We start from the raw sequence: 24070 nt of genomic DNA, 5'->3' as shown, positions 1-24070 counted from the left end.
TCTTCTCCAAGCTTACATTCTCATAGATCAGGCCTGGTGGCGTTTTGAGCCTCCTGATTTAAAATTTAAAAGCTGTCAATTTTTTTGTTTCTTATTTCTTGTATGGTCCTGTAAATATTTCCTCTGAGGAATATGTAGGCTTATCTGCCATGCAGTAAATCAGACTGGGCTACTAAATTAGAAATGCCTTTGTAATATGGAACAAAGCAGTTTCACACTGTGATGCTGATGGGCCCCTAACTTGATTAATGTTACAAAAGTGTGTCAAGATAACAGATTAGATATCAATAGAGAATATTAGTAAGAACTGTAATCAACAGGAGTGTCTTAGGGAAAAAAATCTGAAAAAAATATTTTCAGTAAAATATTAGTTCTGTGTAGTACTCATACACATTTCTTTTGAACAAAGTATAAAGGCATGTATTTCCAAACTTAAAATCTTTAAAGTGTTGACAGTCTTCTCATCTTGCACTGGAGGCTTCAGAAAAAAAAGCTAACACCATGTAAATGTTTGGCAAAGGAGAAGCAACTGTAGCTAAATTTACTGTAACTAAAATTACTTAAGGCAAAGTTTACAGCACACTTTCATCTCCATCTTCTGCTCTTTCTCTTAGGAGACACGATTGTTCGGAGGCACACTATAGAGATTGCAGAATTTTACCGGGATCTCTTGGCAAAATCTCTCTATGGTCGTTTATTTAGCTTTTTAGTCAACACAATCAACTGCTACCTTCAAAATCAAGATGAGAGTGGCAGGTAGGAGAGTCATTGGAAACTATTAGGTGTTCCATTGTCTGTTCAAACTCAGAACCCTAAAAGAAACATGATTCCTTTAAATGGTGGAATTTAATGCACCCTGATAAAGTTTTAAAGAACTTTAAATTAGCATGACAGTAATGCTTGAATCTTTAAAGCATTGGCTATTCCTTCTAACTGCTTCTACTATAACATATTTGTTTATTTGTTTGCTTATGTAGGGGGCCATGGTACTTCATGTGGTAATCTAGATTGGTGGTTACAATTAATGGCCTTTTAGGACTTGACAAGACAGAATAAGCTATGTCTTTCAACATGAAAAATGTTGCTTGGTGTTTTTTTAATGCAGAACATACTTGTTCTTTCTTCCCAAGTCAAGCGACCTTAGCACAGGGTATTGAACCAGAATATTGTTCAAAGGTCTTCAAATGAATGTTTAAACTTAACTGATTGAAATGTTCTAAGAATGTTCCCTAGGTTGGCATCTTCTAAATTTGATGCTGTTGCTATCCAGCATGGCTTCTTGGAAAAATGAATGCTAATTAATGTGCATCAGTGGAGCAGTCAAGAAACAAATTAAAGGAACAAAAAACCTGAAATCTCAGTGGAATCAAAACAACAAACTAAGACAGTAGACCTAATTAGATGATCATATGTATGTGACTTAATCAAAGTTCAGCAGCTCAAATGCTCAGCTGAGTTTTCTTATGAACATAAAATACAAGTGGCTTGGAATTATTGGTAAATGGTAATCCACTAATGGCAGATGTGGAACTTTCTTAAGTATGTTTTCTTTATATCATCTCTCAATGGCTGCATAGGACAAGGTACCCTCTTTTAGAGTTTGACGATTTCACAATCTTATTTTTATTCCTATTCATAGACCAATTAGTGACAAATCTCTTCTCTTCTATAAGTGTAGCTAAGAGAAAAAGGTACCATGCATGAGTAACTCACCTTTCTGCACCTTAAATCTATCTGTCATTATATGCACACCACCAGAAGTATCTCACTTCCTGCTGACAACAAACAGAAGTAACATGGAATGATTTTTCTTGTCTCTTTGTGACACTAAGTTAGGGCAATTTTCCAGTTCATGGCCTAATTTGACATACTCTCTATATAGCAAGGAAGGGCAGTAACATGAGGCCACAATTCTTCCTCATTCATTCCTGGGATTTATGGAACAGAGGCTTAGATCACTGCATGTCTGTGACGGACAACAATCCAGTTCAGGCATTTCTAATTACAGCGAGCTTTTTTGTAGTGATTGTTGAGAAAGAAATTTAGAATTGATATATTAAAAATATTAAAATTATTTGAAATTACTTTTCAGTGTGTAATTTTAAAATTTGATATTTTATATTCTTTCAGAGTAGGGTGTTGTGTACTTCTGTTGTTAATATAAACCTATATTTTTAGATATCATAGGATCTTCAGATAATGAAAGTCAAAGTTGTTTGTACATTGTCTGCCTTGAAGTCTCCTTTTAGTGCAATCCCTAGGTAGAAGAGGTAACATCTACCTTATGAAAATATTTCTCAGTGAAACTATTTCTACCTATGAGGTAACTTGAAGACTGTGTGAGGTTCTAAGTCCAGCTAAAACCAGACAGCTGTTTGATGTATCAGAAATGAGGAATTTGCAATGGTCTCCTCTGGCCACACATTAGATCTATGCTTGAAAAGGGAGAGTTCTTCAATTAGGCTGGGTATAGAAAGCTAACCAGCTCAGGATTAATTGGGAGTACTGACAAGGTATGCTAGTTTTATCAGGCCAAAACCAGCTTCATTCCCTTTCCAAACTTGAAGCTAAGTAGCTTATTTTAAGTGGAAATAAGGTTGATCATCCTTTGCTGATATTTCAACCTCAGTTGAAGTAACTCACATGCAGCTTTTTTTTCTTTTTTTGTTTTAGTCCAGCCTAATCATATTGTTTAAACTGGAGGAGTAAATCAAGGCATAGAATAGTTCCAGATGCAAGTTGGACTACTGCAATGAATTTGTGATTATTGGGTCAGATTTACTTCAAATACATCTGAGCAGCTCTCAATTAGCAACAATATATCTCCAGTCTGGTGCAGCTGAAAGATGCACCGCAACATTTACCTATGTGACTACATAAGTCTGATAGATTCCAGGCCACACTATTCCTCCGTTGGAAACTGACAAAATTACTACTTATCAGATGGGATGCAGCCTTCATCAGAAACCTGGAATAAGGTTTCTAACTCAGTTCTCCTGTTCTGTTGTGAGGCAGCTTAGCTGTACTTCCATCACACCAGTGAGAATTCATGAAGCAATAAAATTAGATTTCTTGGCTTAGTAACTCTAAAAGAAGCATTTCTTATTGGCATTTTTGAGGAAGCTGGTTATCCATGTTTAACTTTTATGGTTGAAATACTTGATTTTGGTCTTAAATGTTGATTTATATTTACTAAGAAAAAGCTTGTTACAGGTTTTAGGCAAAATAAAAGGAATTATTATCATTAGGTCTAAGCAAAGGGGAGATGATTCTGTGAAAAACTTCAAAGACCGAGCTCTAAAGGTATGAAGTACAGCAAATAAAAAGTGTTGCCAGAATCCAGCAAATTAATTACTTTGAAATACTACTCAATAGGTATAAAACAAGAATTTTAATGTTTGTGTTAAGTAAGATAATGTACCTTTAGAAACATTGTTCTCTTTCACAAAAACTTATAATTTTGTTGAGTTTTAACTAAATTAAAATCCTACATTTTATGATTTTAGTTTAGACTGGTTGCGAGATCTGAAATTTGTTTACTTTATTCATTCTGATAATATTTTTTAAAAATCTATTGTGGAGAAATTATTTTGCCATAATTGGCCCCTAGAGTGGGATTAGAAGAAAGCTAATAACATTTCTCACAGGTGCTTATAATTTTTTTAATTATTGATATTTATCTTCACTCATCTATATAAGGATTTCCCATTCTACTGATGTTATTATTATCAGGATAGTCTCAGTGAATTTCTTCTTAAGACTCCTAACTCTTCAAAGTTTACTCAGACAAGTATGCTGATTTTCAGTTTTGTAGATTCATGGTTGCCTTAATGTGGCATTTCAATGTAATTGATTGCATGTTGGCGAAGTTGGATCTGGTGATCCAAATGAGTAATGAAATTATTTAAGGTAATGTTTTAACAGTTCCTGACTCATTCTGCAAGAGGGCTTTTTCTTTATGGAGATTTAAGAATGTGTGTGGATTCTTGTGAAGTATTGGTTTCCATTTCTCATGGAAAACAAGCTGATTAGGTATATATCCCTGAGAAGATCTTGATACTGTGTTCCTTGCCTGCTAGTAAGTTTAAGGCATGTTTTTTTTATCAGCTAGTTAGAAAAGCTTTTCTCTATTTGTAGATAAGACCAGTTAAACGCTGATAAATATTTTGTAGATAAAGTCTGGCTGAACAGCAGGTCCCAGAGGGCCTGAGTCTAGCTGGAGACCTCTCACTTGCAATCACCCTCAGGGTCCATTACTGGGCCAGTATTGTTTAACTTATTCATACCTGACCTGGATGATGGGATAGATGTCTCCTTGGCAGGTTCACTGAGGGCACAAAGCTGTGAGGAGTGGCTGATACCCCAGGGTGCTGTGCAGCCCTTCAGAAGGACCTCAGCAGGGTGGAGAGATGGGCAGGGGAGAACTGCCTGGAATTCAGCAAAGGCAGGGTTCTGCATCTGGGGAAGAGCAACTCTCTGTGCCAGGACAGGGTGGGGGCTGACCTGCTGGAAAGCAGCTCTGGGCAGCAGGACCTGGATGTCCTGGTGGACAACAAGTCAGCAGTGTGTCCTTGTGGCCAGGTGGGCTGATGGCATCCTGGGGTGCATCAGGAAGAGCAGTGCCAGCAGCTCGAGGGAGGTGATCCTGTCCCTCTGCTCAGCCCTGCTGAGGCCACATTGGGAATGCTGTGTCCAACTCTGGGTTCCTCAGCAGAAGAAAGACGTGGAGCTCCTTAAACAAGTTCAATGGAAGGCTGCAGAGGTGATTCAGAGACTGAAGCATCTCTCTTATGAGGAAAAAGCTGAGAGAGTTGGGCCTGTTTAGTCTTGGGAAAAGACAATTGAGAAGGGAGCCTCATCTCAGTCTATAAAATCTAAAGGGACAGTGTCAGAGGATGGAGCCAGGCTCTGCTCAGCATTGCAAGAGGCACTGGGCAGAACCTAATGCACAGGCAGTTCCACCTGAACATTGGGAACAACTTTTTAACTGTGTGGGTGACCGTGCACTGCAACAGGCTGCCCTGGGAGGCTGTGGAATCTCCTTCACTGGAGATATTCAAAAGCCATCTGAATGCACTTCTGTGCCATGTGCTCTGGGATGGCCCTGCTTGAGCAGGAGGGTTGGACCAGATGACCCCACTGTGGTCACTTCCAACCTGACCCATTCTGAGATTCTTATGTGACAGCATTGCAGACAAACAAAGAAAGCTGGCATTCAGTCGTGCTTTCTGTCTGTACCACCAGGTCAGCCAAAGATTTCTGTTGTACACAGAGCATACAGATCATTTCTAAAGAGGCAGTTTCTTAAAGCTTTTATATTCTGACTGTATACTCATATCCATCAAAATTCAAGTAGTGTCAAAGAGTAGCAGTAGGAACACTTATTTGGGCGAAGAAAGGACCTCAAATGTCTCATTTACAAAATTCTTAATACATTATCTGATTTATAGAACATGATACTCTGGAATAGAAATCTTCCTAACTTCAGGAAAAAAACCAAAAACTCAGAAAATAAACCCTAAAACATTTATTTATCTATTACAAAACTCAGTAGAAGCTTGCTGGGAGTGCAGGAAGGAGGGAAAGGAACTTCCTGTTCAAAGCCTTAACCCACAGCATCATGAGAATTGTTTCTATATCTGGAGGTAGAGAAGTCTTTAAAACAAACTGAAAGCATCTAATATAATTAGGTGCATAATATCATAATTTGAAATCTGCTTAGTTCTGGATAATTTTGAGTGTTTCATTTAACTAGATAATGCAATTTTTTAAAGCAGAGAACAAATTTCACTTAAAAGAGCTGAGTAAGAGTATGTGCTACTAATGAAAGAGCTATAGATCATGAGTCCACTGGCAAATATACTTCTTCTTTCCTGCCATAACTGTAAAGCCACTCAAAAAAATGTCTGTCAGATATGGAGCCAGTGTTTCCTTCTGTTGTGTGCAGCCACCTTCTCTGTATGCACCACTCATACCTGGGTAAGTTAATATCAAAATAAAAATTACACTTGTTGAGCAAGATATCTGAGAGACATGGCAATGTCACCAAATCTCAGCAAAAATTTCAGACTACTGAAAAATCTCCCTCAAACATTTCAGAAATTAATTTTTTTGATAATTGTTTGAGATGAAGAGGAACTTATCCAACTGGAAGTATTCAGCCTGTTCCCTTCAAGCACTGTGTTTGTGACAACAGGCATAATCTGTTCCCCTGGGAAAACCAAGGGCTTTTTAATTAGGATTCTGAAGGACCTCATTTGAAGACTAGGCTATATACTTCCTCTAATCAGAGAAATATTTCCTCATTAATCGGTATCACTTCCAGTATATCCAGATCAGACATAAGCCTTCCTCATTACTGGCAGCAGTTGGAGGAAGAGCAAGAGCTGTTGTGTCTTGGGCGGATGAAAAGGTGCATTTCCCTCCCCCAACAGATTCATCTCACTGCTCTATGCTGGCAGATGGCAAAGGATAACAAAAGAAATGGACCCTATGGTTTTTGGAGCTAAGAACCATTTGCAATGAAATAAAAGTGAACAAATAACATTCTGTAGGTTTGTCTGAAGCACTGGGTCAGATGTACTGTAAAGGGAGTCTTGTTCACCTTGCCAAGAATGGCAAATGGTTTGAGAGCATCTCTTGATGAATGGCAAGATGTCTGCCAAGGTGGAGGTTATCTGACCGGATATCTTCTGTACATGTGTTGTTTTTAGGAGTTGCCAGGAATTTTTATATAGTTTCTTTATAATACAGTTTTTAGGTCTACAAGACTAAAAAGGTATTTTGTAGTCTATAAGGATATCTTTACAGAGATGTTGTGAGGAAAAAAGGCAAAGCTGGAGACATTGCAAAATATTTTAAGCTGAAATGCTCTTTTGTGTATCAGAAAACCAAAATTACCTATAGTGAACATCCATGCTTTTTTTAAAGTATTTACACCTGTGTGCTGATATAAGAGATAAAAAGGTTTTTCAAACATCAGCAAATTCTTTTTTTCTACTTTATATTCTGGGAAATATTTTCAAACTTGAAATCAAAGTCTCAGTCCCCATTAAAACCACAGTTCTTTTAGTTATACATAGTAATGTTAATATCTGAAATACAATGAAGAAATATGTCAGTGATTATTAGTAACCATAAAATAAGAAAATCTTTCAGAACAAAAAGTGCCTTTTTCTAATATTTGTTCTCTTAGACCCTGGTGACGTGTCCTTTCATTTGTTAACATGCAATCATTCATGCTTTATTTTGCCTTGGGAATCTCTGCTATGATTATTTAAGGAAAGTAATTTTGCTGGAATTAACATGATTGACAGCTAGCCAGTAGAAAGATATATGGACCCTCCTTCTGGCAAGAAAAGTGATATGAAAAAGAGGAAGACAAGAAGAAAGATTAAAAGAACAAAGTAATTTGCAACCACATATAAAGCAATGCTTTTAATTTGGATGTTGTATTGTCGGTTGTTATTTAGTTTTCAAAATCTGAGCCATAATTTAATACAGAAAATTGCTATCATGGTTGAAGAGATTTTGCACATAAAAAGCACATTGTAATAGTAAAATGTCAGTGTTGTAGAGGATACAGAGCCTAGTGCTCTGTACTTACCCCGTAGGCAAGATATTAATTATGTAAAACCTCCAGCTCTTTTAATGTGGTGTGTGCATCTCCTAATAATACTAGACCAAAATTATCAAGAGAAGTTCATGAAAACACTGAGACTACATGTTTTTCTGTCAACAAATGCATCTCCAGTATATTTGCAAGCCTGTACATTTGTCACAAATATCAGAGTTTTGATAAGGAATGCACTAAGGCTTCTACCCAGTTTTGGAAGCTAGGATCAGGTTCCCATTTTGCCTGACTTTTAATAATTCATTAAGTCAGTTTGTATTGGTCTTTTCCTAATGCAAATGTTTATATATTCCTTGAGGGAAAGTAACAGAGACTAATTTGACAAAATAACAGTCACAGACTCAACAGGGATGTAAACAATTCAGTCTCAAATTATGAATTGAATTCAGTCAAAGAAGTGATAAGCTGTTTTGTCTGCATTAAGTAGTTCTCAAAAATTGTGAAATATAATGCAATATTTCAGCTGTTGTGCAATGCTACACAGCAGTTTGTGGTTTGCCTTCCTACAAGGAAGGCTACATACAAATGGGAAAAAAGAAAAGAAAATTAAAAAAAAGAGGGTGAAAACCTATAAAGTATTCTAAAATTTCAAGCTTCTCTTTTTTCCCCAAAACAAATTTAAATAACAATTGGATTTTCAATATTCATTCTCTGAAGCAGTTTGTTTTTAAAAAAATAATTTTTCTTTCTATAAATGGACAGATTTTGTTGAAAACTTGTTCTGACAAGGAATGTACACCTCCCCTCCCCCCCATCTCTAATCAGGAGCAGTTGTGAATGTGGCTTACATTTTAAAACCCAATTTAAATTGCATTCATTGCTAGAGATGGATGTGGTGATACAGCTTTATGCTTTTTCTTGTAGAAATTCCCTTGGAGGCTAATCGACCTCCCGATAACCTCCCTTGCCCAGCAAAGCCATTCTGGACTAGATTTATTATGTAACAATCCATGTCTGACATTTATGCACACAGCCAGTCCTGTGACAATCAGTAGTGCATTGAACTAATGTGCTTTTGAAATGAAGACAAACTTCTTGGGCATGATTTCTGATAAAGGCTCTGCTTGCCCCTGAGGATTGTTTTTCCCAGCTTGTTTTAAATTATGCCTTTTTTTCAAATGATTTTACTTTGTTTGTTTGCTCTACAGGAATTTATTTTTAGGGCTGGATCCTCATCTAATGGCATGGTAGGGGGTTACAATGACTGCAATGGAAACATATTTATGTCTTTCAACAGTGGTTCACTTTTTTCTCCTTTACATCTGTAGCCTGATATGCACAGAGCGTTAGACATAGAGGAAACGTGGAATATGGAGAAAAAAAATATGGAAGGATCTCAGAACAAGCAGTCTGCCGTATTATTGTTGCGAAGTAGGCAACAGAATACCCAAAATATTCAATTTGCTCACTGAGTGAATCGAGTTTCTCCTCCAAATCAGGCTTACAATGACTCAGTCCCAAGTACAGAATAGTAATACCTCTGTCCTTATCCCATTTCTTCTGTCCAAATTCTAGGTGACTGCTCTACCCTGATCCTTCCACTCCTGTCCACAATAAAATCCCTCCCCTGAATGCATGCAGTGACACACAACAAATCAGATGCAACATCAGCAGCTACTCTTTTATTTATGCAGAGAAGGAACATCTGCTTTCTTCAGGCCTGACCCCTGACTTTCTTTCCCCTGGGACATGTAACCTCTTGGGCAGCCTGAGCCCAGAAATTCACTTGATGCTGACACACAGAGGACTTGTGCTTAACAGGTTTCCCTTGAAGTACATTCTGTAGAAGCAGTCCTGACTGTAAAGAAATATAAATGGGAAAGGATAACTGAGTGTAACCAGGCATTTTTGAAACTTCCCTGAAATGGTTTTCCTTGATATCAGAAAATGAGTACCTATATTCTTAGAAACCGGACTTTAGGAAGTTAAGATTTTTTTCCTTCTCTTACAAATTAAGTTTTTAGCATAGCTGCTAAAGAAATCTTGAACCCTGCTTTTTTATTTCTGTTCAGTATAATAGGTTTTGAGTAGAATTTTGATTCCATTTTGTACATGGTCTGCTTGTGTATTTCATCCATGTTTTTGAAATACAGACTGCTTTTGTCCTAGAACAGAAATACTTCTGTCAAAAACAACAGATGTATTATTCACTTGCTTGAATTCTTATTATCTGTAATATCTTTTTTTTCCCCAGTGACCAGGTGTTTGAAATTGGAGTATTAGATATTTTTGGATTTGAAGAATTTCAAAAGAATACTTTTGAACAGGCAAGTGTGGATGCTTTGCTGAATTTAATGTACCTGTTGTTATTTCTCTAATTGACTAGTTTTGATCAGAATACAAACACACATGAAGGTGAACATTTTCTCTTAAAATATTTTTTCCATTATACCTATATGTATATGCATTATATCCTGGGTTTTGTACAGTTGTTGACAATTTAAAATGATATCAATATACTAGTAAATGTCTATTGTGATTTTGAAGAGGGGTAGTATTAGCTCTGAAAAACAATCTGAGGGAAATGGTGTTGTTTGTTTTCATTCTTGTGGTATTTATACTTCAACTAGATCAATGCATAGAAGGACAATATACTGAATTGGAAGAAAGATCAAAAGGTCTTCAGATATCTTAGAGAAAAAATAAAATGAAAATCCTGCATTATGCTAAGTGCCATTATTGGCAAATTCACCTCTGTGTGACTTCACAACATGTGACTTTTCAAAAATTGAATTGCATCCATGGAAAAGAAATTGAAATTTATGTCACTTAATGCTTTAAAATCCTTTTAAATATCAAACTTTCTTTAAGAGGTTTGCCTACCTTCAGCATTAATCACTGAACACCAGAGCTCTTGGAAGTTACATATTTCAGAAAGCATTGATGACTCTACACAACACACTCAAAGAGGTCTTTAAGTTGTTGCTCAGTTTTTCATTCATTCTGTGATGCAGAGGAAGAAAACTGAAGCATAGAACAAAACTCAAAGCAGAGAAAAGAACTGAGAAGGCATCAGCAGCAACAAAGGACTTGTTATTGTTTGAAATTGGGATTTGCCCCTTTCTCCCAGTCAGTCCATTCTTTTGTGGCTCAGCTTCCTCCTTGTAGTGAAATAGAAGTCATAGAGCCACATCAGTTCAGCTTGTACAACATGTTTACATTGCTACCCAATTTCCAAATGTTTGAAAGAACAAAAAAGGTTAACTTGTACATCAAAGGAGCATGTAAGAAGGCAATAAAATAAATTCCAGTTTCCCTCTCACAAAATTCTTTTTGCTGTTACAGTTCTACCTTGCTTGAACTTTTGCTGGATTAAGGACTCTTCCTGTGTACCAATATTCCTAGTATTTACTCATTGTGAATGCCACCTTCAGGGGGAAATATAAAGTGAAAAATTAAAAAAAAAAATAACAGATTGAATGTATGAAAAAAAAATCCATAAGCCTCCTGATTAATAAGTATGAAGTATTCTATGCAATTTGAATACTTCTCAAAAGAGAGAGGTTCATCTTGGGACTTTTTGGTTATTTTCCTTTGATCCTGTTCTGCATTGTATTTTTTGTCTTGAAACTCATAAAAGATCTGCAACTGACATCATGAAATACCATTTATTCAATTTTCTGGGGTAAGTAATTTTCTGTTTAATATCTGCAAATGATACTTGAAGTGAAAATACAAGATCTAAGAAAAATTAGTGAAAAGGACTTCATTTTATTATTTCTGTGTGGCAAACATGATAATTTCAAAGTCATATTTGCATTTCTATTTCATTTTTTCCTAAATAAATATATTTCAAGAGACACTTACTGTCCCTCCACCTGTACTGAATTCATTTTGTTGAATAATATGAACTAATAATCTGAGTCATCTCAGAATCTATTTAACCGCATTCCTGAAAAGACAAAGCAGAAGTGAGAGTTTTTTATATGAACTCTATAATGCAGTTAACGTATCTGATTCCTGAAGTGGTGGGTTCTAGTATCAGTGAAGAGAAGCAGTTTGTATCTCCATGTAGTACATGCTAATCATGCAGACTTACCCCTGACAGCCTGAACTTCAAAGCTGGAGCTCTCCAGCAATGTAGTGTAGTTCAGAGTTCTGCCTGGGCTTATTAACCCTAACAATAAACAGTCTCGTTAGCCCAGATGGGGTCCTCATGCAGAACATTGCATCATGTCTGCAAACGTGCCCAGTCAAGGGCTGTGATTGCAGAATGTTAGCATTAAATGTTTCAAACAGACTGTATTGGAGCCATAAAAATTATTTTTTTAATCACATTTAGGTCAGCATATTTGAAAATGTCATTAGAAAAGTAATTTTAGGGAAAATTAGTTTTTTTTTCATGTTAGTGTATAATAGGGCATTCTTTCTAATATCTGTTTTCCTTGTTTCTTGGAAAAAATTATGACTGTTTTCAATAAAAATTAAAATCTCCTGATTGCCCAAAACTGGGGACATTCAAAGTAGCTGTGTGAATCTTCCTGGAGCTTTATATCAGGCTGGTAGATAGACAGTGTAATATCATAACTAAGAGAGTAATAAGATAGTAAATCACACGTCAGTTTTAATAAACTGTGTTTGATGATGCTTCAGGCAAACAGAGATGGATAAACTAGGTAGAATAACTTGTTTACTCCAGTGTATGTTTTGGAATGACAAGGCATTAGAGTATTGAAATATCAAAGTCAAATGAAGAATTGGTCTAGGAACAACTCATGCACAATGCAAAGGAAGACATCTGTCAAAGGACTAGAAAAGTAAGATGAATTATGCCTACACCAAGATCTAATAAATTTTACAGGCAAAAAGATGTGGCTGACAGCTTGTAGAGAGAAAACTTTTATAGGCCATTGTAAACAAGAAGGCGTTAGAAGTTAAAATCATTAATAATTGTTTCCCTTTTATTGGGTGAGTATTGGTAAGCCTTTATTGCATAGAACGTGTGATATAAGAGCAAAAATTGGACATGTAATACTTAAATAAAAGCAAATAAGTGTGTGGAATAAGCAATAGTGAGGGGAGTTTTGATTTTTGGTATGAAATTTAAAAGCTGAAAGGCAGGGAACACTGTTTTTAGAAGGCACAATCTGAAAGAGTCATTGCTCAATAAAGACTGAAAGCTTCTGAATCACTAGGACCCAGTGAGTTACTGCTTTTACTGCTCATCAGCTGAGCTATGGTAAATGACTACAGTACACTTTGAGCTCACCCTAATAACAATTTACAATCACTTCCTAGCAGTGATCATTAGCTTGGGAGCAGCTGCATACCTGCTGTGCCAGAAGAGCTTTGTATACAACCACACTGGAACATGGTCAGAAGTGAGCAGAATTTCTCTTTCCTATTCTGTAAAGAAATGGCCTTTGTTTTGTGGTCATTTCAGGAAATATGAGTTCTCTACCAAAAATACCAATGGCAGTTTCCAGTGTTAATTCAATGTTTTCTCAGGCTTCCTATTTGAGAGGGGCTGTATTTGTTTCCAGTTTATTCTGTACCCCTTTAAAACTAGAAGATGTCTTCTTCTCTTCTAGTAGAATTTAAAACTAAATGAGATCTTATTCATGGCTCCTTCACAGCACTAATCCAAATAGTACAGTCAAGGAAGGCTACAACCTTCATACTTATGATAGGATATTTTTGACCACAAACTCATAACCAATGAATATAAGAAGCAATAAGCAGATTGATAGTGGCCTGAACCAATTTCCCCCAGCTGTATCTAAGAAAAATGTATTATAGAGGAAGAACCAGAAAGTGGAGGAGAAAGAGTAGCTTTTCTTCCCCCTGCAGAAAGTCAGGTCTTTCTACAGAAATGGAAGTCTGGACCTGTAGATTCACCAAAAAGAACAATAATGCAAGAAAGTTAAATGGACAATGCTAGCAGTCTTTCCTGTCCAATATAGAATTCAAATGAGAAACTGAAAAAAGTATTTAGCTCTTGGTAAATTCTGTGTTTAGCTCTTGCATGGTATTTTACGTCTGTAGGCCTCTCAAGTTTTGCGGTAGAAAGTATCTACATATTATTCTTTTTATAGGAAATAAAAGTGATTTATCTAAATTAGTACTGCAGGTCAGTGCAACAGCCAAGTGTCTCTTGACTCCCATTCAGCTCCGTGGCCATTAAAGTACATGCACATTATCTGTGTGATGCAGTAGAACCCTGGGAGAGGCACAGCTTCCATGGCTGCTCTGTGCAGCACATCTCCTGCAAAAGAAACCACCTGGCTCTGAGGGCAGAGAGCATTGCCTGCCCTACTCAGGACTCTACTCCAGTCACTGTGGTGAAGCAGAAGAGGTCATAGAATCCATCTGTGTTGGAATTTTCACCTATGTTTATTATTAGGTGTGATAGATTTTAATTTTTCAGCATGTTATTTCTATGGTTAACTCAGTTGACACTACATTTTTGTCACATATTTCCTAGCCAGAGCAACCATAACAGATTATTTTACGTTAAATTGCATTGTCTCAGCCATTAGACTGTTTCTAGCTGTCTAAATGTGAGGTCATGATGTCTATTTTGAAGTGGAGGGTATGAATAGACAAAAGTTACATGATGTAACTTTAGTTCTACAGTCATTGCTGCCTCAGTGACAGTAGATGAGAGGTCACACACAGGTTTTTACATTTGGACAATCTGAAGGAGCATTTAAAGATTTTGTTTTGTGCAGAAGAAATCAACCTTCTTTGGTTTTGTCTATGCAGAGCATAGATGGAGGTTGCTGTGTGCCTCTGTGGAATAGGCAGCTGCTAGAGCACACGGAGCTCTATTACTGTGTAGGGACTTAATGCAGAACCTTCCATGCAGGTCCCAGTGCTGGAGTATTCCTTACTCCCTGTAGGATGATGGAAAGTGCTTACTACATTAATTCAGTTTTTAACAAGGAAACATGATGTGGTATTTTTAAGTCAGAGTTTTGCTGGCCTCCATGCACAGGAAGGTTTTAACAACCTAGTTGTGGAGCAGTGAAGCCCAGGTGATCCTTGGCACCAGGGAGCCAGGCAAGAGGAGGAGCCAGAGGATGGCCGTGCCCTCCCTGCAGGGCAGCATCCCTGGAGCTTGGGGGACAGAGCAGTGCCCATCAGCACCGCTGACATGGCAAGCAGCCAGATGGAGCTGGGACCCTGTCACAGGCAGCTGGAGAAAGAGCTGGAAGCTGGCACTGCCAAGGCACCACCTGGGACTGCGCCCATCAGCAAGGAGTGGGTGGGGGCCCCAGGGAAAGCTGAGCAGGGCTGTAAAAGCCTATTCCTTCCCTCAGGGGCCTTACCTTCTTCCTCAGTCCAGCTCCTGAGGATCTTACATTCTTCATGGCCTTTGTCAGGGTGTACTCCTCCCTCTTCCCTCTTAGACTCTTTGGTCTTCTTCTTCCCAGTGCACACATTTCTTTCTCTTTATGCAGGGCACTATTATCTTTCCAGTGTTCCAGTCAACCACTGAAAAACCAGTGTTACTTGACTTTAAAGCTGTGAAATAATTTTTTAAAATTCTTTTACAGTAGATTTTTTGTAGCCAAAAATAAAATAATCTATCTCAAATTGAGATCCCCAGTTTATGAGTGATTGGTGAAATACTGTACAACAACATTGAACTTACATACGTACTTACTTTTCCACAGTAGCACCCTTTTTATCCCATAGTACTTAGTTTCTGGCCAGCATTACAAGTGAAAAAATAATTAGAACTGTTTCAGTTTCAGAACAATTCCAAAGTCTTTCAAGGAAAGATTGTTGTTACCATGTTTTTTTTCTTAGCTTGGTTGTTTAATACTTTCATATCTCCGAAAAGTTAGTGGGGGACTATTCCACTTTGTATTGAAATTGTCCCTTTTTTGAGGGGCATTTCAGACCCTCCTTTGTGGAAGGCTTCTCAGGTAACAGCTACTTGTAACAAAGTTTAAATATAGCACCAGGCTCTCTTTTACATTATTTGAGGAACACAAATCAGCTAATGGTAACTGGTCTCAGAGATGACAGAGTCCCAGTGAATTAAAGATCTTCTGACAGAGGTAGGACTATGTCTGAATTTGTGTTGGAGCTGCATGGAGAACAAGAAATCTGTGTTAGATTCTGTTAGCACTAGAAGGCAAAGGAAGAAATGTAATGGTCCTGGTTTTATTATCAATTCCTTAGAAATATTCTGATGGGTACTATACATACAGAAAAGGATGTTGAAATGTTTGGGTAGCAGACACAAAGGGGAACAGCATTCAAGATACTTCTGAAAAATAAGTGTCAAGCTTAGGTTTAAAAATATTTTCTGAGTCCAACCTTAGAAAAAAGATGATTCTGTGTTTCATTATCTTAGAAATTATGTTTTTGAGAAATGCTAGGGCAGTTTCTTGCAGGTGAAATTTGACATTGTAACTTCATCATCTCAACCCATAAATTAGGGCCTGATGGATATGTTGAAATGACAGCTGTTAGCTTTACTCCATGTTCTGAATACACATTCCTTGGGAGGGTTAATCCTTCTGCATGAACAAAGGATGTAAATGAGTTTTCCAAAGGGTCTTTGCATCCATCTTTCTTTCACTGATTGACAGTCACCAAGTTTGCTTTCCACAAATTTCCTTCTTTTGTAATGCCTTTTTCAAATAGGCATAAGAGCCTGAAAATTGAATAAAGAGCAGGAAAATTTCATTAGTCATGGGTGCTTTTCTGTCTTCAGGGCACAGCACAATTTTGGTATTCTACCTAAATTTTAATTTGAAGGGCACTTAGTCTAATGTGATGAATACTTATTGCTTTTACTAAATGCCATTTTATTATTTTCCAAAATCTAAAGTTTGGGTGGTGCTGCAAGTTATGATTGTTTTTGTTTGGGTTTTTCGTTTTGTTTTTGTTTTTTTTAAATACTTGAACAAGCATATTTTTTCTTCTAATAATATTCTGACAGGACTTTTTGGAGAAGAGAAACAAATACATGGTGTATTTATTTTCACTGAGATGAGATAGTGAGTTAATGTAAAAAAGATTGGTAGAAAGAGAACTACTTAGAAGACATAATATGGAGTCCATGAGATGCATATCAAGAACAGTTTAATAATGTTTAATGTCAAAAAGTACCATAGGTAATGCTGAGTAATGCTGCTAGTTAAAGCAAATATAGTTCTTAAAGGCATTTCCCAAATTTAGGTAAAAATCTATTTAAATGTTTTGGTTTGGTTTTGTTTGTTTGTTTGTTTTAATAACTGTTATATTTCAATCTAATTTACATGAGTACAGGTAAATACATGTTTAAAAATGTGATTATATGAACTTTTCAAATCTTTAGACAGAAAGTATATAATTGCTTTATGTAATACTTAGAAGACTTGAAGCAAAAGAATTAGGGTTTGCAAAGCTAGTTTAGTTCATATCCATCCCATTTCTTCATTTCAGCTGCTTTAGCTATTCTGTCAACCTGTGCCAAGCTTTTAATTTGAAACATTCCTTTCATTACCTCTCCCCAGCAGGTTGTATAAAACGCTGAAATGGAGAAAGAACGGATCAGAATGCATTGCTTTCCAGCAGCCCTTGGCTGTTCTCCTGGTTCTCATTCTGCAGAGCTGTTCTCTCAGCCACTGCTCCAGAGAGCAGCTTTGGGTTTGCAGTTTGCACTTTGCACAAGGGCTTGAGCTGCTTTCTGCCCTGGCCTGCAGAACCTTGGTGCTGCTGTGGCAGGTCTGCCAGTCTGGGTCACGATGTTGCTTTTGTTGCTAAGAAGCACCCCAGTGTATGCCATAATGCACTGGTTGGTAAATTTTAAAAAATTGTTTTTTTCTTTACCATCATGAATATTTTAATAAAATACTATTCTTTTTATTTTGCTACTTAAAACCATTGCTGTTTATCAGATCTTTGTAAGACATGTCTAAGACAATCTTTCCTTTGTCTCAAATTATGTAGTTCAATAGTTTTGCTGCACAGTCAGGCTCTCAAATACTTTTTTAAATGCATTTTAAGAGATTGGCTCATGATAAAAAGTAAGCTTTATGGGAATTTTGACAGCTTTTCTTATTATAGAATACACCTTTGTAAAGTTGAATGACCTGGTTCTCTAAATAGGTCATCTGCAAATAAAGATATATACAGCATGCATCATTTTAAGGCTTTACCATATTCTGCAAAGTGTAAGCTTGTCTGCCTTATAAAATAATGTTAACAAGCTTCTGGAAAAATTTTGTAATTAGAATTCCAGAAGTTATCAGTAAAGCACAGTTTGCCTGCCACAGAGTTAAAAAAGCTGTCTTTCCATAAAATAACAATTGAAGTATACAACTGGAAGTCAGTTGCATTCTTCTATTGCTAAGATAACAATCTGAATGTTTATAAATCCCACTTTAAAGAAATATTGCTTTAATTTGAGGCTGTCTTTTGTCTGCACTGTCATGCATTAGTAAAAGCAGTTCATAGACATTTGGTTGTAAAATGAGCTTTGTCTCATTTCTTCTTGCTGTTTTTCACACTAGTCCATTTTATTGTGTAGTGAGTACAAGTTGGCTGTGCTAACAGGAGATGTTAATGGAAAATTCAGGCAACTCTTACATATTACTTGGGTTCTCTTCCCTCATCTGGATGTTAAGCCATGTAATTTTAGGATTGATCTAAATATTTCATACCTTTTAATATGACTTCCTGGGAGAATTGCTTTACACAAATATGTGAATAGTTTAGACTGAAAAGAAAATACATGCAGGCATTCCTTGTATCATTCTTCATATGAAGTGTTCTTACACCCTTTTACGAGTTTCTTTTTTCTTAATTCTTAGTCATAGTTAATGTAGCATTGGAGGAGGTTTTAAAATTTTCAACTAAAATTTCCACTTTAATGTCAAAAAAACCAGTTTAAACATTTATTCCACAAGGTTATTAAATACTTACCTATTTTAGCAGGCAGGCTTTGAATAAAATACAAAAGCATAGAAATAAGCTGGTACAAATCCCATCTGTTTTTAACTGAAAATCATATCTCTGTGAATCTGTTTAGTTTTATATCCTATAAGGCAATCAAAAAAAAAATATTTTAGAAGTGTCTACTCTATTTATGTCCCCAAACATTGAACTTTTCTATTGAAGACCATTTTCTCCCCAGCCTTCCTTTAGAATATGTATAAAATGGAGAGCAGTATCTAACAGAATGTCTCTGGGTGTTTTATATGTTTTGGTAAAACACAGTGAGCTCTTAAGAGACTTCAGACTTCCGTGACATTGTATGTGGAAACAGAGTTCTATTTTTGCTAGCACTGAACTAACTACAGACTCAGGATCTTAAACAAATATGTAGGGTGGTTTTTTTTGTTGTTGTTGTTGTTGTTTTTTTTTCTAAAAGCACATTGTGCTTGCATAACCTTCCTGAATAAAAAATGCAGAAGAATATTAAATATGCCAATAATATATAGAGTTACCCTTCTTCATTCAATGGAATGAGTGTAGATTTATACTGTATTGATAATGCTTATATTTGATAACTCTTATGTGGAGTTCACAATGAACTGTGCAGGCAGAAAATTGTGTATTCCCAATTTAACAATAATGGTTGTTAAAATCTAAATTTCCCTAGAGTCTTCCTAAATTTGTAGTCTACCAAGAGATACCATATTGTGGGTTGACATTTCTTCAAATTCAATATCAGACATGCAGTAAAACCTACATCGATGAATTATCCAGTAAACATCTAATATTAATTTTTTCTTCATTTTACAACAGCTGTGTGTGAACATGACCAATGAGAAGATACACCAGTACATCAATGAAGTGCTTTTCCTACAAGAGCAAGCAGAATGTGTACAAGAGGGAGTTGCCATGGAAACAGTGTATTCTCCTGGTAACCATACCACAGTCTTGGATTTTTTCTTTCAGGTACTTTCCAGATCCATTTTACACCATGTATATTTATACACACTCTGTGCATGTTAGCCTAATAAAAACTTCTGCTTGCATTTTCCAGTTTGTGGCAAGGTTGTGGGTCAAAGAGGCCGTGGCTCAGTGGCTCACAGGGCTCACTGAGAGAGCAGGGCTGAGGAGGATGCAGCAGCCTCTCCCTGCCTGTACCAATTCCGTGTCACCTCTGTGTGTGTTTTGGCACTGTGACTGTGCTGCCCTAGGGCTGACGAGGCTCTGTCCTGAGCCTGGAAGTTTCTTTAGTGCCTGAAGCTACTTTCTGGACAACTGCTAAGAAGCAAGTAACACAATCACTTTCTAACAGATCATCAATAGTGACCATTTTTGGCAACAGAAATGCTGTTCCCTACATTTCTTATAGAAGGACCAGCCTTGGACACTTACCAAAATATTTCAATATTTTTCTATTTTTCCTGGTTTTTGAGGTGATATATGTTTCTGTTTACTAAATTACAAGCTGTGTTATACTACAAGGAACAACTGAAATTCTATTTCTCCTGTATAAAATGAGAAAAATCTATTTTTCATTTCAGAAACCATCAGGCTTTTTGTCAATGCTGGATGAAGAAAGCCAATCTATTTGGTCAGTGGAACAGAGTCTTTCTAAACGCATTCAGTCTTACCTGGATACATCAGATACAAATACAGTTTATTCTTCCACAAAAGATGGAAATGGTAACCTTGCCCCAAAGGATCTGGGCTCTACCTTCACTGTTATGCACTATGCTGGGAGGGTAAGTTGTTTGAATGTCATTTACATGCAGTTAATGAAAAAAGTTAACACAACAAAATTTTACTTGGCTTCTCCAACTCCTGGCCATAAATAGGATTTCACTGTCAAGTGCTAAATTTTCAGAGGACAGCTTAGAATCTCAATGGCATATCTAGTGGATAAGATGTGTAGCTTATATCACAACATGCAGGATATGGGCTACCTAGTTCTGGCTCTGGTTCAGTCTTCCTTGTAGAAGGAGGTGATTCAGATCCCTCAGCACAGATGTTTATTTAATGCTGCTCTAGCTGGCTCCATTTTGCATACAGATGTGGTTCCAAAACAGTACAGGTTCCCTGTAGCTGCTGTGTTGTATATGTAGATACCTGGGTTACCAGCATCAGTCTGGTAAAACAATCAAAAACAAACGCCCCCCACTTTTTCTGTTAGTAGACATAATATTTTTTTTCCCACAAAAACCCCAGAACATGCTTAATGTCTTTCAGCATGACTGTAAAATTAGATTAATATTTTTTTTATTCCCTTGCCTGCAATGTTCACAGGAATAGTGTAATCAGTTCTTTTAGACTTCTTACCCTTTCCTTTCCAATACTTCATTTTCATATTGTCCCCACAATCACATACAACTCTAAGCAAGCAAGTTAGATATGTTTTTAAAGGGATAGTTTTTTGGTGTGGTTCTCTTTTCTTTTTTTAAATAATGTGACAGTGGTATAAATAGGGACAGATCTATTTTGTGGCCTCTCATTTGGAAATTAAGCTGAGGGGTGTCTGGAGTTGCAAAATTTGTTCCTGCCCAATGACAGAAATGTGGTCATTATGGAAAGGACTATTTGAGTACTGCTTAAGTTCCTGACCCAAATACTCTGAATAACTCCCTGTAGGTTCTTCTTTCATCACAAACCCTTCTACTTGGAATCAAATTTTTTGCCAAAGTTAAGTGGTTTGAATACCTCCACTACTGGGACTTGTCAGAAGGAATGTGGGCACACAGAGATTAGATAACAATACAACCAAGATTTTGTGAAACTTACTAGTACTTCAAGTGATGGAATAAAGAATTGACCATGAACTTCAGATGTCTACTTTAATTTATAAACTTTTTTAATACTTATTACAAAAGTATTTTTAATGCCATTCTGCTTATACTATTTTGTAATAAGAGCTCAAAAAGGTTCCACACCCCAAAACTTGACATGGCAGCAGCATCAAGGCGTCTACATTAAAACCACAATCAGAAAAATAAGCAAATTTCTTCAAAATGGAAGAAATTTTTGTCTTATTTTCTGAAGAAGCAATCAGAAGATTTGTAAAGACCAATATTTCACGTTCTGAAAGTTAAACTGTGAGTGGTAAAGAGGACACTTTTCATTAACATGTGTTTTAGTCTTGCATGGTTGTTTAGATTTTTTTGTTTCATAACATAGACACTTGGTTTGACCTTTTCCTAATAATAGTAATGACATTTAATCTAAAAGCATGAACAAATAGACAGCTCTCGAAGAAATGTAAATCCACACATTCTTTCGAAGTCAGTGGAGATCCTCTGATTTACATTGGCCAAGGAACTATTCCAGTCAGGTTGTTCCTTGCATCCTTACACCAGTAAAATACTTAGCCCTGCCAAAACAGAAAAGGTCTCTTGCAACTTCTTAACTCTGCTCGCTTTAATAGTAATCGAGTTAAAACCATAAAGACACTTGCATTTTTGGTGTCTTGTGGGACTATTATCTAGCTATCATAGACTTAAATTGACAGCATTTCATGATATGTATTTATATAAAACTTTTATTGTAGTGTGACTGTACTAAATGACACAAATTGAGTTTATTCTGAGACTAGTGCATCTTCATATGTTGAGAACCTGAATATAAAAACTCAGATTTTAAAACTGCTGATGCTTTCTTTATATTGCACTATTACTACATTTAGTAGCTCTTTATAAAGGTCATTGGTGATATATGCTTTATGAAAATTGTTAAAGGATGTTTTAAGTATATCAGGATTTATTGGCACTCAAAAATAAGAATTTCATATATAAAGTATCAATATAGTTTGGCAGATTTTGAGACCCATTTTTATAGTCTGATATCAATTAAATGGGTCTAACATGAGTGAAGTATAAAGCAATCTTACCCTTGATTGTTGCCTTCAGAGATCTCCCAATTTAAACCAATTTTGTTCTCACCACAATTTTTCACTGATTTTTCTCCTTTAACTTGGTAAGGCTTCTCTGTATTTACATGAGTGTAACTGGAAATCAATCAGACCCAGAGGGTAGAGAAAGAATTACCAGTAAATTGTGACAGGTAATCAAACAGAAAAGTCTTCATTTCTAGCATTAATCATCGATGCTCAGGCGATGTGTCCAGTCTGGCAGCTGGGGAGGAAGTCACACTGAATGCAGCAGGCTCTGTGTGAAGGCACACATCCTGATTTCTCTAGGTAACTGTTCTGACTGCAGTGTACTTCACAGCCAGTGTTAAAAGGCTACTCTGAATCATTAGAAAAAAAATGAAAAAAGAAAGCTAATATTCTGTGTTGGCCCTTGGTATGAACCACTTTTGACCTTATAATTTGGTCTTCTTTTCAACAGTAGTGTATGGTTGTAGGTCAAAGTCCAGAATGAATTAAGTTCATTTCTTTTCTCAGACACTTGCAGTAGCTATTTTAGCAAGTCAGAAGTGCAGTTAAACTGGAAAATGCAGTTATTAAAAAAACTTCCTCACTGAAAAGACCTACTTTTGTATATTTAACTGAGATTGACAGACAAAGTTTTGTGAACAAAAGTGTTATATCCAGCTTTATATTCTGAGATAATTACAGCTGATACAGATGTGTCCATGCAGTTTTAAAGACCTCTCCAATATGTTCTTATTTGGTGAAATTTTGTGTCAGGATAAAGGTAGAAAAATTATCTTTTCTTCTACTATCAAGTTTTTTAGTTGAATGAATTTGTGTCATTAATTGGGAGACATTGTGCATTCCCTTAAGTTTCATGCTCAGCAACTTTTCTTAAGACTAAATATGTCATATTATTGATCCAAGCATAATGAGCATTAAACTATCCCAGAAAAAGCAGTACTGAGAGAAAAAGAGCAGACAGAATGGGTCAGAAGTTAAAGAAAGACAGCACAATGTTGAATTGAGACAAAGAACACAGAAGAGGCTCAAAGTAACATGTAAGGGGGAAAAGAAATCCAAATAATTTGGAATCCTTACTTAATTTTCTGGCTGAATCAATATTTCAAGGAAGTCTGCATGTATGATACCCTTCTGAGAAACCTCAGATTTTTTTTTTTTATTTATTTTCTTGTCTGTTTTGGAGGGAAGAAAGAGGAACAATATGCACAAATTAACTTCTGCACATGGGAGAAATCAGCACAGGGCTCAGATATTGTAGTGGAATCTACTAGTGGATCTCTAGTGGAATCTAGAGAGTGAATATGGTTTTACACAAATGTGACAGAATGATCCAGTGGAAGAGAGAAAATGGATTTTGCCTCATTTCTTTTGAATTTTGCTATTATTCCTGAACAAGATTAAATCTGTCTTTTTCTGCATGGGCAATATGATATATTGCTTGTGAACACACATGAAGACATGCTTAGCAAAGGCCACTGTGAGCATCAGTACTTTATCATATCAAGTATTTTACTTTATCTCCTAGTTTTAATTTTACAGCTGAACAGAATCCCACAATGCCTTGACACATTGTGAGTCTTTTCTAAGAGCTGTTTAATGTCTTGGTATCTGAGTGCTGTAAGACAAAAAGCTTATCTGTTTTGTTCAGGCAGAAGGTAGAAGAGAATGCTTTA

At 36.4% G+C, this 24070-nt stretch overlaps 1 protein-coding gene across 3 annotated transcripts in view; it reads left to right on the top strand.

Moving 5' to 3' along the window:
- The window catches only part of MYO16 (myosin XVI), a 357379-nt gene that overhangs the window by 239830 nt on the left and 93479 nt on the right, over positions 1 to 24070 (top strand). For all 3 annotated transcript variants that reach the window (XM_063149977.1, XM_063149978.1, XM_063149976.1), the window contains exons 20-23: positions 615 to 756; positions 9828 to 9900; positions 19325 to 19477; positions 20053 to 20253. In XM_063149977.1, coding sequence (XP_063006047.1) covers positions 615 to 756; positions 9828 to 9900; positions 19325 to 19477; positions 20053 to 20253 — 569 coding nt within the window. The remainder of the gene's footprint in view (positions 1 to 614; positions 757 to 9827; positions 9901 to 19324; positions 19478 to 20052; positions 20254 to 24070) is intronic.

The sequence above is a fragment of the Melospiza melodia genome, chromosome 2 (assembly GCF_035770615.1).
Source record: "Melospiza melodia melodia isolate bMelMel2 chromosome 2, bMelMel2.pri, whole genome shotgun sequence".
In the NCBI taxonomy this organism is placed as follows: Eukaryota; Metazoa; Chordata; class Aves; order Passeriformes; family Passerellidae; genus Melospiza; species Melospiza melodia.
The sequence above is the reverse complement of the archived record's forward strand: the minus strand, read 5'-3'. Positions and strand labels throughout refer to the sequence as shown.